General features: G+C 45.9%; 1 protein-coding gene across 1 annotated transcript; it reads left to right on the top strand.

The window, feature by feature from the left end:
- The first annotated feature begins 1,393 nt into the window (after nt 1–1,393).
- Nucleotides 1,394–11,140, top strand: ZIC5 (Zic family member 5). The gene is made up of 2 exons (XM_053311409.1): nt 1,394–2,806; nt 7,936–11,140. Exons 1-2 carry the CDS (start codon nt 1,498–1,500, stop codon nt 8,385–8,387), a joined length of 1,761 nt encoding a protein of 586 aa, XP_053167384.1. The 5' UTR covers nt 1,394–1,497; the 3' UTR covers nt 8,388–11,140.
- Nucleotides 11,141–14,471: the final 3,331 nt, after the last annotated feature.

Below are 14,471 nucleotides of genomic sequence, written 5' to 3' on the forward strand. Positions count from 1 at the left end.
TCTTCAAAAGGAAGATGGATGGACTGATCTATTATTAGGTTTCATTTAACAGACTGGGGGCAGAGTTCTCTAGATCTGAGGCGGATCTGATGTGTCCTAGGAGATGCTTTCATTTGAGATAGAACCACCACCACCCCCTCAGAATTTGTTCATTTTGGCTCCAGCAACCCGCGTGTTCTGCTGTCTAGGAAAGATAATCGTTGTAGTTCTGTGCAACAACGAATGAAGGAGACTTCATCTGTTGCATCTTTTACTAAACATTCATCAGTTGCATACTTTACTATGGCAACTGAATCCCAGTATTTAAGTCAACATCTATATGTCAAATTTTAAATACCTCTTTTTATTTTGCAATCAGTCTAAGTTACAAGACAAAGGTTAAGTGCACCTTGTGCATCAAAATTTCCTTCTTCCTTCAGCACTTGAGTCCAAGAACATGCATTTGGAGGAGGGCGCCGTGGAAATCAATCCGACTTTCAAATGCTTGAACTTATGATTTACACTCCACCCTAATTCTGTTTACTTAGAATTTATTTCCGTGAAAATATAAATTGTGTAAGATTGCAGTGTCAATTCAAGCTCGAATAAATGCACGTTTATTCGGAAATAAGTCATAGAGAGTTCAAATTAGTGTTGTCCAGAGAGTAATTGTTTTGTTTGGAGAAAAGTTCCTTTGAAATCGGTGGAGGTGTCAAATATGAAAGATCATAGATCATAGATAAAGAAAGATCATCATTCAGGGATGATCATAACAGTGGTAATTCTTCATAGGAGCAACTAAAACTATCATCTGCCAACACAGGTACCTAAAAACGCATTTCGGTGCAATCACTGTGACTTGCTCCAAAGTCGAGTGTATAGGATGTGGGATCAGTCAGAGATATACATATATATTGCTGCAGACCCGCAGTCTTGCATTAAACACAGGGAGCTCGTTTAAAGAAAAACAGACACACCAAAAAGTTGTAAATTATCCTCCCTACAGGTGGCTGGGAAGCGCCAACTCTTTTGTGCGTGACTGTGAGCAAGAGTCGAGTTGCATTGCCTGACACCCGCCAAACAAGCGTGCCATCGTGTTTTCCCCTGGCACGCTGCTTGCTTGGCACTCCCTCAGCGGCTGGGCGCTAACTCTCCCCCCCCCCTTTCTTTCTCCAAGTGCAACTTTTTGAGGGGGGAGGGGGAGAAAAACGAGCGCGAGAGAGTGAGAAAGAGGGGTTGGGGGAGGGAGAGAAAAAGAAGGCAAGAGCGCGAGGGCGGTTCCCCGCTGAGCGCCCGGCCTGAATGGGAGCCAATCGCGCTGCCCTGGCCTCTGCCAATCATCGGTCTCCCTCCAATCCCACCCGCGCATATTTCCAAACTCTGGTTCCCAACTGCGCCGTTCAAATGTGCCGAGCGCTCTGCCAATCGCTGGAGGCCAGAGCGGGGAGAGGATGGAATGAGCAGCCGAGTTGGGAAGCGGAGTAGACAAAAGAAGTTAAAGAGCCGCTTAATCGCTCCATGTTTGGCAAGGCGGCAGTGCTGGTGACGGCGGCGACAGCAGCGGCGGCGGCGGCGGCGGACAGGGGGAGGAAGGCCACAGCCCCCGCGGGGCCGGCCCAGGCCCGGGCTACCCCCGCGCGGCTGGATGGGCAACTGGGCTGCGGCGCCATGGAGCCCGCGCTGAGTTGCAAGAGGAGCCCGAGCCTGCGCTTGGCCGACCTGGCCGCCTTGCATGGCGGGGGCAGCAGCGCCACCAGCGGTGGCAGCTTCCACCACTTGCACCCGGGGGACCTGGGCTCTTCGGATCCGGCCGCTGCCGCCCCCTTCGGGCCCGAGCACGTGGCGGCGGCAACGGGCGCGCTCAAGCTCAGCCCCGCAGGCCCTGAGGCAACTTTCGCCTCCTCTTCCTCCGCGTCCTCCTCCCAGCCCGCCAGCACCGGAGTTGGCGCCAACAGCGCCGGGGCACCCCCCTCAGCCAGCCACCCCTACTCGGCGGCAGGCAGGGACCTGGCGCTGAGGCGGGAGCAGGGCGCGCGTGGCGAGCAGCAGCTGCAGCAGCACCCGGCGGCCGCCAGCTCGCCCATGTTCATCTCCTCAGCGGGCACCTATGGCGCCGGGGGGGAGCCTCACGCCGCCGTCTTCCCGGGGCTACACGACCATCCAGCGGGCCCTCCCGGCGGGCACCACCCCCTCAATGGGCAAATGCGCCTGGGGCTGGCTGTAGCTGCAGCAGCAGCTGCGGCTGCCGAGTTCTACGGCCGCGTCGAGCCCTTCCGCCCTTCGTCCGCCGCAGCCGCCGCCGCCGCAGCTTCCGAGGCCTCCTACGGCCCTGCGCCGCACGGCTACCCCGTCAACTTAGCCGCAGCTGCGGCTGCCGCCCTGCAACAGCAGCAACAGCACCACTCTCACCCACCCGCACATGCGCATCCCGCTCCCCCTCCTCCTCCTCACCACCACCACCACGCGGGCGCTGCGGCCGCAGCCTTCCTGCGCTACATGCGGCAGCCCATCAAGCAGGAACTGATCTGCAAGTGGATCGAGGCCGAGGCGGCCGGCGGCGTGCCGCCCTGCTCCAAGACCTACAGCACCATGCACGAGCTGGTCAACCACGTCACGGTGGAGCACGTCGGGGGGCCCGAGCAGAGCAGCCACGTGTGCTTCTGGGAGGAGTGTCCCCGCCAAGGGAAGCCCTTCAAGGCCAAGTACAAGCTCATCAACCACATCCGAGTGCACACGGGCGAGAAGCCTTTCCCTTGCCCTTTTCCGGGATGCGGCAAGGTCTTCGCCCGATCCGAGAACCTCAAGATCCACAAGCGAACTCATACAGGTGGGTGGTAGAGCCAAGGCTGGAGTAGGCTCCTTTCAGCGGCTGCCTGCCTCTCTCCAGCACGCCGTTCTGGGCTATTTCCCCCTCCTCCTTCCTTCCTTCCTCTTTCTCTTACGTACACTCAGACATGTGACTTTTGGTTTGAATAAGTAATTTCAGCAGCTCGATCTCTTCTAACCTGCAGCTACTGAGAGTCTCCCTCTATGCATCTGCATCTTGTGCGTGTGTTTGGTATAGCCACAGTGATTTCTCTCATAGTGCCAATTTCGATTACCGTCAGAGTAAGCAAGTTTTCTAGGTCCACAGAATTCTTCAGCTAGCATATAAAGGGTGCTGTGAGTGTCTCGAAACTAAGCATGAAAGCTTTTCAAGGAAAGCGAGAAGACTAAAGAAGCCCCCTCTTAGGGTCATCATGGCCAATCTTCCTTCCCATAAGAGCAGACAAAAAGGAAAGGCTTTCCGTTTTCCATCCCCTGTTCAAACTCGTATTTTGTCTCCCCGCGAGACTTCCTGTTGTTTGATGCACTTGTTTGTTCTTAGCATAAGCGTGTGAGATCTAGGCAAACACCGATTGGAAAAATTGATTTTTGTGGAGTGATAAGAACTGGGTGTGTTACTCTTTTCAAGCGAGGTCACTATTATTTACTCGATTGTGCTCTAATCCCTGGAGAAGTAATTATGAGTCTGGCCATTTTGTAGGAGTGATGGCAAAGGGCTGCTATTATTGGCTTAAGTAAAATGTGTGCTTTGACTGAAACGGAAGCTTTATTGCGAACTCCAGCCGCCGAAATTGTGCATTTAAGAACAAGTGGGAATGAAAGCGACACGGGTGTGCCTCTGTGTGTGAAGGAGGAAAATCCCCATCAGACTGGGTGTCTCAGTGACGTTTTGTTTATGGCGCTGTATCTTTTACAGCTTGGTTTTGATTTGCAACTGGCCTTTTGGCTTAGCTTAAAAGGCAGTTGTGATTTATAGTTGTGAGCAGACAGATATTATCCACCGGAGGCTGTTTATAGGGAAGAAGGGCAGCGGAGGAGGGGGCCTCACCTAATTGTTTTCCTGATTTATTGTGTGTTGTTGCAAAAAGAGAGAGAGAGAGAGAGAGAGAGAGAGAGGCGGACGAGGTGCAAGGCGTTGTTGAAACGCCAAAGCAAATGGCCCCCGGCGGAAAGAACTATCGATTTTTAGATGGGGAATCTGTCGGACCAAACCCATCTGCTGTGCACTCAGCACCCCCCTCCCCGCAGCCCTCTCAGCACCCTGTAGAGCGAGGAGAGGGGGAAGAGTATTTGTCCCGCAGCCAGAGAGTGTGCAGTGCTGGCTGCCTGGGATACTTCTTTTCCCCGGCAGTGTAGTGGGGTCTTTCAAGAAGCTCTAACAGAGAGGGTGGTGTTGGCCTCCACTGGTCGAAGGAAAGGTAATCCTGATCCTGCTGGGAGGGAGAGCGCCTCCTCAGGATTCAACTTGCCCTTAAGCACACGCACACACGATTTTTTTTCAGTTGCAGAACCCTGGTTTGGGGTTGTTGTTTTTTTCTTCACTGCTGCTTCCACTTGTGGCTGGCTTGCCCATGTTCCAGCTGCCCCCCAAACGACCAGGCTGCTGCTACTGAACAGAGAATCAGGATCGATCCCTTGAGGTCCAGGCGCCTCCCATTGGGGGAGGCAGTGAGGAGGTTTGCCTTCACACCTATTCACGGAAGTCCGGGTTCTAAAGGATGGGGTGGGACGGAGCGGAGCAGAAGCAGACCAGTTCCTGTTGTAGACAAAGACCCAGGCCTGGAGATTCGAAGAGGGCCCAACACACATAGACAGAGGAGGACTTCTGTGAGCCTCGAAAGCTTACTGTGCCTTTTCTGCAACAGAAGTTGTGTAGCGTCAGGGATCAAAAAGCTTCCCAGTCCCGCGCATTCAATGGAGCCTTAGTTTGCACAAACAGGCCTGGCAGGCAGGCACTTTCAGGACCACGTGCTGGCGTGGAACAGCCAAGTAAGTCTGCGTTTGGCCTCTGCCTTTGCAAAACGTTGTGATTGCATGGGCGACTGCGCGCTCGTTTTGGGCCAAGTTTTCCCTCTCCGGCCTGACGCTCTTAAACGCTCATGCAGGCGAGCAGAAAACGAATCAATAAAATCGGAGAAAGACAAGATGTCAGTAGACTGCGCCCACAATTTCTCCCCTTTAAAGGACACTCTACGTCCACACACAGTTCCCCCGCCCGAGGGGCAAGCGGAGGAATAGCTGTGGGTCACTGACCCATAGGTCCGGGGGGAGCCTGGGGGCCGTTTCAAGTTCCCGAACAAGAACATGTGCTTTCTCCTCTGCTTACTCGTTCGCTCACTTGCTCTCAATTTTCTGTCCTTCACGCCAAGGTTTCCCGTAGTAGTAGTAGTAGTAGTAGTCCTGCAGCCCGGCTCCTGACTGCAATCAACCCATGCAATCGAAGTGAAGCCTGGATTAATTTATTTTATTTTTAAAAAATTGCTTTGGAAACATCACCTAGTTTGGAGCCATCTCTCTTCCGTGTCAAGAGCCGTGGCTTTGTTGTCCTTTTGCCCGGCTCCCGATAGGAAAGCGAAGTCGCCTTGAGCTGTGTTTTGTTTTCCTCTAAGGTCTGTCGCAGTAGCCAGCGGCTTCTCTCTCCATCGATCCCGCGGGTTGTTGGCTCCAGGGCATGTAATGGAGCACGTGGCGTCGCAAAAAGGACCGCTGCTCCCTTCCTAGGAGCAGCTTCCTCCTGCCTCCGCGAGTGAGATTTTCCGCGGCGAGTCACTGGGCTGCTCCGAGGACCCTTTCTCGGCTGCACATCTCCCGGGTTAAGCGGAGAGCATCTGCAAATAGTTAAACTCTGACGCGAACCTTTCGTCAGAGACGAGGAGGCCACCATAAACCCCAGGATAGCGTGGGCATCTCGCTTCGGCTAGCTGGTCTTTGCAGCCTTTGAATGGCGAAATCCCTTTCCCGAGACCAAAACGGGGCCTGCCTATTCATTCATTCATTCGTTTGTTTTAAAAATAGCAGGGATCGATGTTCAGAAACAAATTGGGTCAGCGACTGCAGATTCCGTCTGGACCACACTGCACGTGCAAACGCTGACAATACCCTGTAAAGATAGGGAGAGAAAGACTGAGCCTATTTACCGCGAGTATTTCTGCCGAAATTATGCGGTTGGGCCTCTTGACCCCTTCAAATACAGCATCTTGGGAGCGAGTCCCACGAAGTTCAATGGGGCTACTGCCAAGTAAGTAGGCCTGGCAACGAGGGATGCCTCCATCTCTTTATTTTTTGAGTGAGTTGAATCTCTGTGGGTTAATAGCCTACTACAGCAACAGCGCTGTGCTAATTCAAAAGATGTCTGAGCTAAGATGGTTTTGGAATCGGTATATGCAGACAAATTTTTGCCTTGGAAAAGCAATAAGGAAACGGATGTCAGCAATTAAGCGTTTCCCCTTTCTCTAAGAAAGCAATTTAAATATAGAGCCAATTAACGCCGTTTCCAACTGTAAAACCAACTAACAGGGCAATCCGATGCACTCTTACTTAGAGTAAGCACAGTGTGAGAGTTGATGTTACTTCTGAGCAAATAGAATAGGACTAGACTGTAGTTGCAAGTATCTGGAGTAAGTTCTGGTGAACGTGGTGCTACTTGCCTCTGTTTAAATATTCTTAAGATCGCGCTGCATGCAATTGCTGATCTAGGTTGTTAACTAGACAAGTTTAAAAGCGGGCCGGAATCGTGATTTTTTTGTGGGGGGAGGGGGATGCATTGAAAAGATACTGTCTTTCTGTCCCCCACCCCAACCCCTGAAACTTGTGTGGGGTAGTCAGAGTGTGTGGGAGAATTTCTTTTAATCGTATCCTTTCCCCCTCTTTTTTTCTTTTTGGCTATTTACAATTGTATTGGGTTTCAGAGTTAAAAAATTACAAATAAAAGCAATGTATTACAGTAATCAAACCTCAAATCCCTTGCTCCTCTTTCCCTCACCATGACCCTTAAGACGCACTCCTGGTCCCAATTCCTTAACAAAGTGATACTTCACCCCACATCCCATACCAAATTGAGGAAAGATAGGAGATGGGGTGGGGGGTGAAGGCCGAAAAGCAATTCCCCACCCCTGCCGTAAGAGGAAACATTTCCACCGTAAGAGGAAACATTTCCACCGGCCTTCCTTCAAGAACCCTTGGTAAAAGAGTTCTTATAAGGAAAAAGATAGGGCAGTGTAGCAAATCCTAGTATTGTTTACACCCTGGAGCCAATGAGGCTTAAAGGTGAGCCAGACCAAAAGGCCCGAAGCTTGTCTTCAGACCCACTGTGCATTCAACCTATTTAAACAGATTCTGGCTATAGATTTCCAAGCCTAAACTATCCTCAGGTAAAGAGAACTCACCCTGGCAGCGCACTGCTTGTCTTTATTAGTGCGTGTTGCTCTTGGAATGGATCGTTGTGTCCCAGTAATGGGCAGGTTGTAAAGCCAAGGATGACAGAGAAGGAGATGCCCCCTCCTTAAGAGTGTGGTCGGCTGAGGTTGTAAAAAAAAAGAAGGAAGGAAGGAAGAAAAAGCAATGTGTTTAAACAGGTGTTACTTTTATTTTTGAAAAAAGAATAATCTTTTCTTGCAAACCACTGGGAAGGGATTATACCAATATGGGTTTGTCTGGAGACAAAGCCATATCCATGTATTGATGTGTAAGCCTCCCTCCCCCTCTTTAATCCATCATTTAAATTTTTTCCTTGGCAAGAAAAATCTGGGCATGGAGTAAAGAGAGACCTTTGCATTGTCCTGGAGTTGTTTATCTGAAAACCATGCTGTACATACCAGCTCCATCTTTACAGAATATACTTTACCAGTGTGCAATGCATTTTGGAGGCAAACACAAAACTGCCTACTCTCCTTTTGTGTTTCTACAGCCACATGATTTTTTTTTTCCATGCGTGCTGGAGGGAAGTACTGAGCTGGAGTCAAATTTCTCTGCTGGGGTTTATCTCTGCCTATCCTTTCTAGTTGTTGCTTCTCTCCCCCACCCCATTCCCTCCCCCACTCATGTGTTTGGTTTGACATGTAAATACAAAGATTTGCGATTTCTTCCTTTCCTTTCATAAGGAGGACCATTATGGATGTTTTTCTCTTTCAGGAGAGAAGCCTTTTAAATGTGAATTTGATGGCTGCGACAGGAAGTTTGCAAATAGCAGTGACCGAAAGAAACACTCTCATGTCCACACAAGCGACAAGCCATATTTCTGCAAAGTCAGAGGTTGTGACAAGTCCTACACGCACCCAAGCTCCTTGCGAAAGCACATGAAGATCCATTGCAAATCTCCACCACCCTCTCCTACTCTAGGATCTCATGGCTACCAGCCCACGGGGACACCACTCGGTGCCCCCCTGTCCCCTCTCCAGGACTCAGGCAGGGGACGTCCTGCTAACCTTTCTCCTCAGGTCACCAACCTTAATGAATGGTATGTGTGCCAGGCCAGTGGGGTACCCAACCACCTCCATACACCATCTAGTAATGCCACATCTTCTGAGGAGGAAGAGGAGGAGGAAGAGACTTATAGGAACTCTGAGCCAAGAACTATTCACTAGAAATAAGAGGGAGGGGAACTTTGGGGATGGCACACAAACGCCATCTTGGTTAACTCGGGACTATTTATTCAGTATATGAAACCCTATGGTGTTTGTACATGTATCTAATTTAATTAAGACATTGGACTTGCCTTTTTAATTAAAAAGAAGAAAACACATAAGCTGGACTGTAACAGTGATCCAACCTGGATCTTTGCAAGCCGAAGGAAGATGTCAGGGGAGTTGCTCAACCCATTGCTTGATCTTCTAATATGTGCACTGCCAGTTTGACAGTTTCCATGCAATAGTTTCCCCAATATAAAACCAGGAAGGAAGGTAATTTATGAATGTAATGTGGAGGTGGAGATGGAGGTTAATAGGCTTTCTCTATTACAGAAGTGTTCAAGCTTGTCTACCAGTTTTTGAAAGATAAACTGGTATCTTTCTGGTTGTGGCTGTCTGCCCCACAACCATCACCTTCAAATCTGCCAGTTGATTTATTGTTGTTTCCAAGTACATACTGTATATGTACAGGAGCATAAAGATAAATTTCACTGCCTTTAAAAGCATACTTTTTGTCTTTCAGTAAGATCTCATGAATGAATGCCTAATAATAGCTCTTGTGTTGCAATTTTCTTCCCTCTAAAATCAATGACAAAACTCTCCAAGTCTCAGAGTGCTCCCTGATAGAGCACTCTAGATCAATGCTGCTCATGTTTACATGGAAACTTGGTCCATTGTTTTAAATTGAGCTCACTTCCAAGTAAATATATTTGCAGGTCATAACCCTAGTTGTGTAGGATTTCACAAACATGAATATTTTTGTTGAGACTTCACCTTTAGGCAACTGAATACTAAGCACATTTAGTCAGAAGTAAGATGCATTGATTTGAAAGGACCTTACTTCCAAGAACGTATAATTGGGACTGCAGCCTTAGTGTGTTATTTCAATATTTCTACTTTTAAAAAACCGCCTCAAGTTCTAATCCTAAAACTGAGGGAATACAAAAACAGCTGCTATGTGACAACACTAATACTATTATTGTTTTAAGCATTCAAGGCACCCTGATCTGAAAACATTTGTACCATTGATTTTAGTGGAGCTTACCTATGAGTAAATGTTTTAGTAGGACTGCTGCATAGATTTTCCATTTCACAGAGTTAGGCTAAATGAGTGGATCTACCTTTAAATGATGTATAGCAGAGGCCAGGAATCTAAACACAGTTAGTTGTGGGCCATTCACATTGAATCAGACTAAATGAGATTTATGAGTAAGCATATTTGGGAATGGAGCCTGGTTGATATTGTTAGGTCAAAAGTGCTGTGAACTTCACAGCCCGTATGTCAAAGTTCCCTTGTTGAGAGTTGTGATGCTAGAGTGACACAGACTTTCTCAAAGATAATTATGTTTAACTGATCCAACTTTACACCTGTATGTGTACAAAAGGTTTTATAAATGACTTATATTTTACTCCCAGCATCTGAAATCCTGTTTTGTATGCAATGTACCGATGACCAAAGTGTACTGAGGTTTTAAAGAAAAGCAAGTTGTCATAAATGTAAAAATGAGGCCAGGGAAAATACTGAGTAAATTACCTTTGGCCTAGCTGCCAAGCTATTAAAGAGAGAGGTCATGGAACACTGACAATTTCTGATGTGGATGGTACGACACATTTCACATGCAAAATGCTGGTTCATCATAAACACCCTACAGATAATCTAAAGAGCACTAATTTATCCTCAGAGACCACTGAATAAGTAACTGGTTGCCTACCCATTGCCAGAGCTTGTAGAAATGTGTGGGGATTTGTGTGTGTGTCCATGTGCTGTGATAGTAGTCCTGTCATTGTTATAACTTGTATGTGGAAGGAAGTGATTTATTTTGTACAGTTGAACTAATTTATTTTTTTATTTTATTTTTTAGTCATCATCCTTTTTCTTTTTTTTAAAAGAGTACAGAACACACCAAAGAATAATAATATTAATTTTGGTGATAGATTGTCTATGATTCTGCAGTTGTTTGGCGGGCGGGGCGGGGGAGTCATATTTTTCAAGTTACTTGAATGAACAATGTAATGTGAAAACATGTTCTTCCTGCATGTCTCCTGTGCAGTGTGATGGTGATTCAATATAGTTTATAGATATATTTGTTTCTTAGTACAGTGCATGGTGCTGTCCATCTGGAAGCCTTTAAACGTCCTGATCCTATTGTCAAGATAAACAGAAAAAAAGATTCTCCTTTTAATATCTATATCTATAAATATATAAATGAGAGCTTGAATACAAACCATTTTTAAAAGTTTATTTGATTTGTGTTCCTTTCTTCTTCAAGACCTATTCAAATAATAAGAAAAAAAAATTATAGTGAATTACATGGACTTTTAAAGGATAATTTATGCTTTGTTTTAGAAAATTTCTTGCTGGTTTTAAAATAACTATTTAATGTATACATTTTATTTACCCTGTGCCCACAAAATAGATTGCACTATCCATTATGACACCCTCATATTTTGTTTAATGTGAAACAAACACTTGCAAGTCAATACATTTACAGGGAAGTAAGTACTTGGTTACAATGGACTTACTTTCAAGTACATGTGATTTTCTTTTGGAGCTGCAAGGAGTAGTGTACTGTTTGTCTACTGTGCCATAGCCCAAAGGTGACACACTTCTCCCCATGATTTTTACAACATACAATACCTCCTTCATATCTGTAAACCTGGTCATAAGAAAGCAAGAATGGTTAAAGTAAAATAAAACAAAAATTCTTTTATATTGCTTGTGTTTTATTTTCAGGGGAGAAGTTGAGAGGACAGATAGTTTGCCATCTCACCCACCACAGAATAGTCAGACATGTGTTTAATAATCTCCCCTCAGTAGAACCATATTTGCAACCAATTAATGAAGTATAGAATTATCTTACTCTATTCTTAACATTCACTTGACAGATCTGCCCACAAATTGGCATGGGGAATTTGCTAGAAATGGTGCTTTTACTTACCGAGGGCTCACCAGAGGAAGACAGACTACTAAGCTATTAGCAGGAAGAAGTCCAGTGGAACTTGAAGGCCAGGCTCTTAATAAGAAATAAATGAAGACACTAATATATAGATATATACACATACATATATATACAGACATGTATACATGCACATGTGTGTACATATATATCATTTAAGAAAGCTGGAGGTAGTGAAAGGTCTCTGTAGTGTATACACAGCTGAAATTGTGAAGATGTATCTTGAGGATATTTTTATATTTATGCCTTTTCTCTAAACAGAAAGAGAGATCAAAACATTTTGAGCAACAGGTCTTTATTTGCCTTGGATCCTGCAAATTACAGAGGAGGGAAGCCAGAAACACTAACAAACCCTTTTTAAGGAATTTAGACATTTGTTATTTCTAATATAAATACCTCGAGGTTCCCTTTCGATTGTTTGCTAACCAAATAACATTTCAAAACCCTTTTAATGGTGTAAAGCCATGAGATCTGTATACCACTTTTCATCTGACTGCTATGATGTTGATAATAGATCAAATAATAATATTTACAGAAGCAAAGTCTCTGTGTTTTGGGAGCTTCAAAAGCTGTATATTTTGTGAAGAGCAGGGAGAAGAATCTGCCAAACCTAAGGCAAACCTTCCCCTAAATGTGTCTCCGCTGTGCCTTGATTGCTCCCCGTCCTTCTCCAGATATATTGTTCCACTTCTTACAAGTCTCTGATCCAAATGTCAACATGATTCCCCACCCCCACCCCAGAAAATGTTATAGTGTGTTTGGCCTAAATTTTGTTAAACGTGGCTAAAGTGAAACAGGTTGCAAAGTGTTGTTTCGTGGAGATGAAGAATAAGGTCCATTTGAATGGGGAAAGAAAAAAAGTTAAGTGAGAGCTCCAGTCAAAGGGGTGGTGGTGGGGAGACTTATCACTCTCTAATGGAGTTTCTGCTGAAAAGAAGGGCAACACAAAGCCCCCCCTAAGACATGAATCATTCATGGGAAATATATCAAAGATAAAAGATATCTGACAATGAGGAGCCTAAAACAAGTTTTCCCCTTCTTGTTTTCTGATTTCCAACGCCCCCATCTCCCTCGCCCACTGTTCCCGACCCAGCCTATAGAGTTGAAATTGACCACTGCGCGTCTTGCGCCACTTCAAAGTAATTTGGGCCAGAACGGAAGGCTCGGCGCTTGGACAATCTTCATGGTGTGTTAAGATTTCTATGGCAATTGGCAAGCAAGGCCTTTCCCATCTGAATATGGCTCAAAGCAAAGCCACTTATTGACACGAAGTTGGCCATCTTCAAAGACTTCATCTCTGGTAGGCAAGGGGAAAAAATGTGCTCTCACACAAGCAGAACTTTAAATCAGCCGCGATCCACTCTTGTCTTAAAAAGTAAGACCGTTCTCGCTACATTCCCGGTAGCGGGAATGGGCAGCGGGGAGGGGGTCACCGACGCTTTATTACCGGTTATGATCGCCAGCATCTGAATCAGCATTTTTGCAAAAAACTTATTTTTGAAGCAGTAACGGCCGAGGTGCTACTCCCTGAGGAGCGAGAGCTCTGAAGCAGGAGCAAATGGACAGTTTTGCATTTCGCACACGGTGACTTCAGTGCGCTGATTTTCTTAAACTCTTGCTTCCAAGAAACGCCCCGATTCTAACTTGAAACAAATCGCACGGATTTCAGTGGGCATTTACTTGCGTGTTTAGGACTGGAGAGTTGCAGGCGAGCACACTAGCGGGGAGGTCATTAGGGCCTCCCCCTGTACCCATATGCCTCCCACTTGGATGTAGACTGGCTGATCAGGGATGCAGATCCTCCCTAACCACCTGAGGAGTTTTCCCAAACTGCTTTTCTATCCTCCCAAAAACAGATTTTTCTTCCCCCAAAGGTGTGTTTCCTCTCTCCTCCAAAAATTTAAATGGAGTCACTTCACATATTTAGCCTGCCAGTTTTGGAAATTTGCTCCAGTGTGGTGCAGTGGTTAGAGTTTTGGACAAGGACCAGGGAGGCCAGAATTCTAATCCCCATTCAGCCATGAAACTCACTGGGCGACTCGGGGCCAGTCATGTGTCTCTCACCCTAAGCACAGAGGGTTGTTGTGAGGATAAACAACTATGTACACAGCTCTGGGCTCCTTGGTGGAAGAGCAGGATATAAATGTAAAAATTAATTTTTTTTAAAAAAAAGTTCATCGCTGGATGATTGCAGCATTCACTCATCACTTAGGCACGTGTGAAGAGGCCATCGTAGTTGTAGCACCAGACAAACAGTACTTTCATATCACCTTACCTAAAACAAAATGCTGTTAAGTTGAGTCAGCTGATCTATTCAGCTGCCTGCCACTCATTTGATGCAGACAAATGAAGTGATGCAGAAAAATGAAGTGATGTGAACTAGTCCGAGGTTGAACTTTTATAGGTCTATACCAGATAAATGTTGTTGTTGTTGTTGTTGTTGTTGTTATTATTTATTTTTAATTTTTTTACATTTATATCCCGCTCTTCCCCCAAGTAGCCCAGAGTGGAGTTCTACATACTTGAGTTTCTCCTCACAACAACCGTATGTAAAATACGTATGTATTTTACATACGTTAGCACTAGGATAGAGGCCTGTTTTCATGTATACTGAGTAATTTGATTACTAAGCACTTGACCCGCAACTGATGGTAAGGGTAAAGTGTGCGGTCAAGTCGATTTCGACTCCTGGCGCCCACAGAGCTTTGTGGTTTTCTTTGGTAAAATACAGGAGGCGTTTACCATTGCCTCTTCCCGGCTCAGTATGAGATGATGCCTAATGCCTTTCAACATCTTCCTGTATCGCTGCTGCAACTGATGACACCATTGAACAGAACTGTAAGTTAGATGATATGAAATCTCCACCGTTGTTACATGCAAGTCCCTTGGAGAAGAGAAGAGACTGCATACCTATGCAAAAAAAATAATCAAGAAGAGTAAGGTTTATCTCCATACACACACTGGAGAAAGTATGGACACATTTGTACAGTGGAAAGGGGAAGGTTAAGATTTTGAACACAAGCATGCGAAAGAAGTAATGACCAATAGACATATAGGTCTTTACACAGTACATTACTTAACTAAC

This window comes from Hemicordylus capensis, chromosome 3 (assembly GCF_027244095.1).
Source record: "Hemicordylus capensis ecotype Gifberg chromosome 3, rHemCap1.1.pri, whole genome shotgun sequence".
Classification (NCBI taxonomy): domain Eukaryota; kingdom Metazoa; phylum Chordata; class Lepidosauria; order Squamata; family Cordylidae; genus Hemicordylus; species Hemicordylus capensis.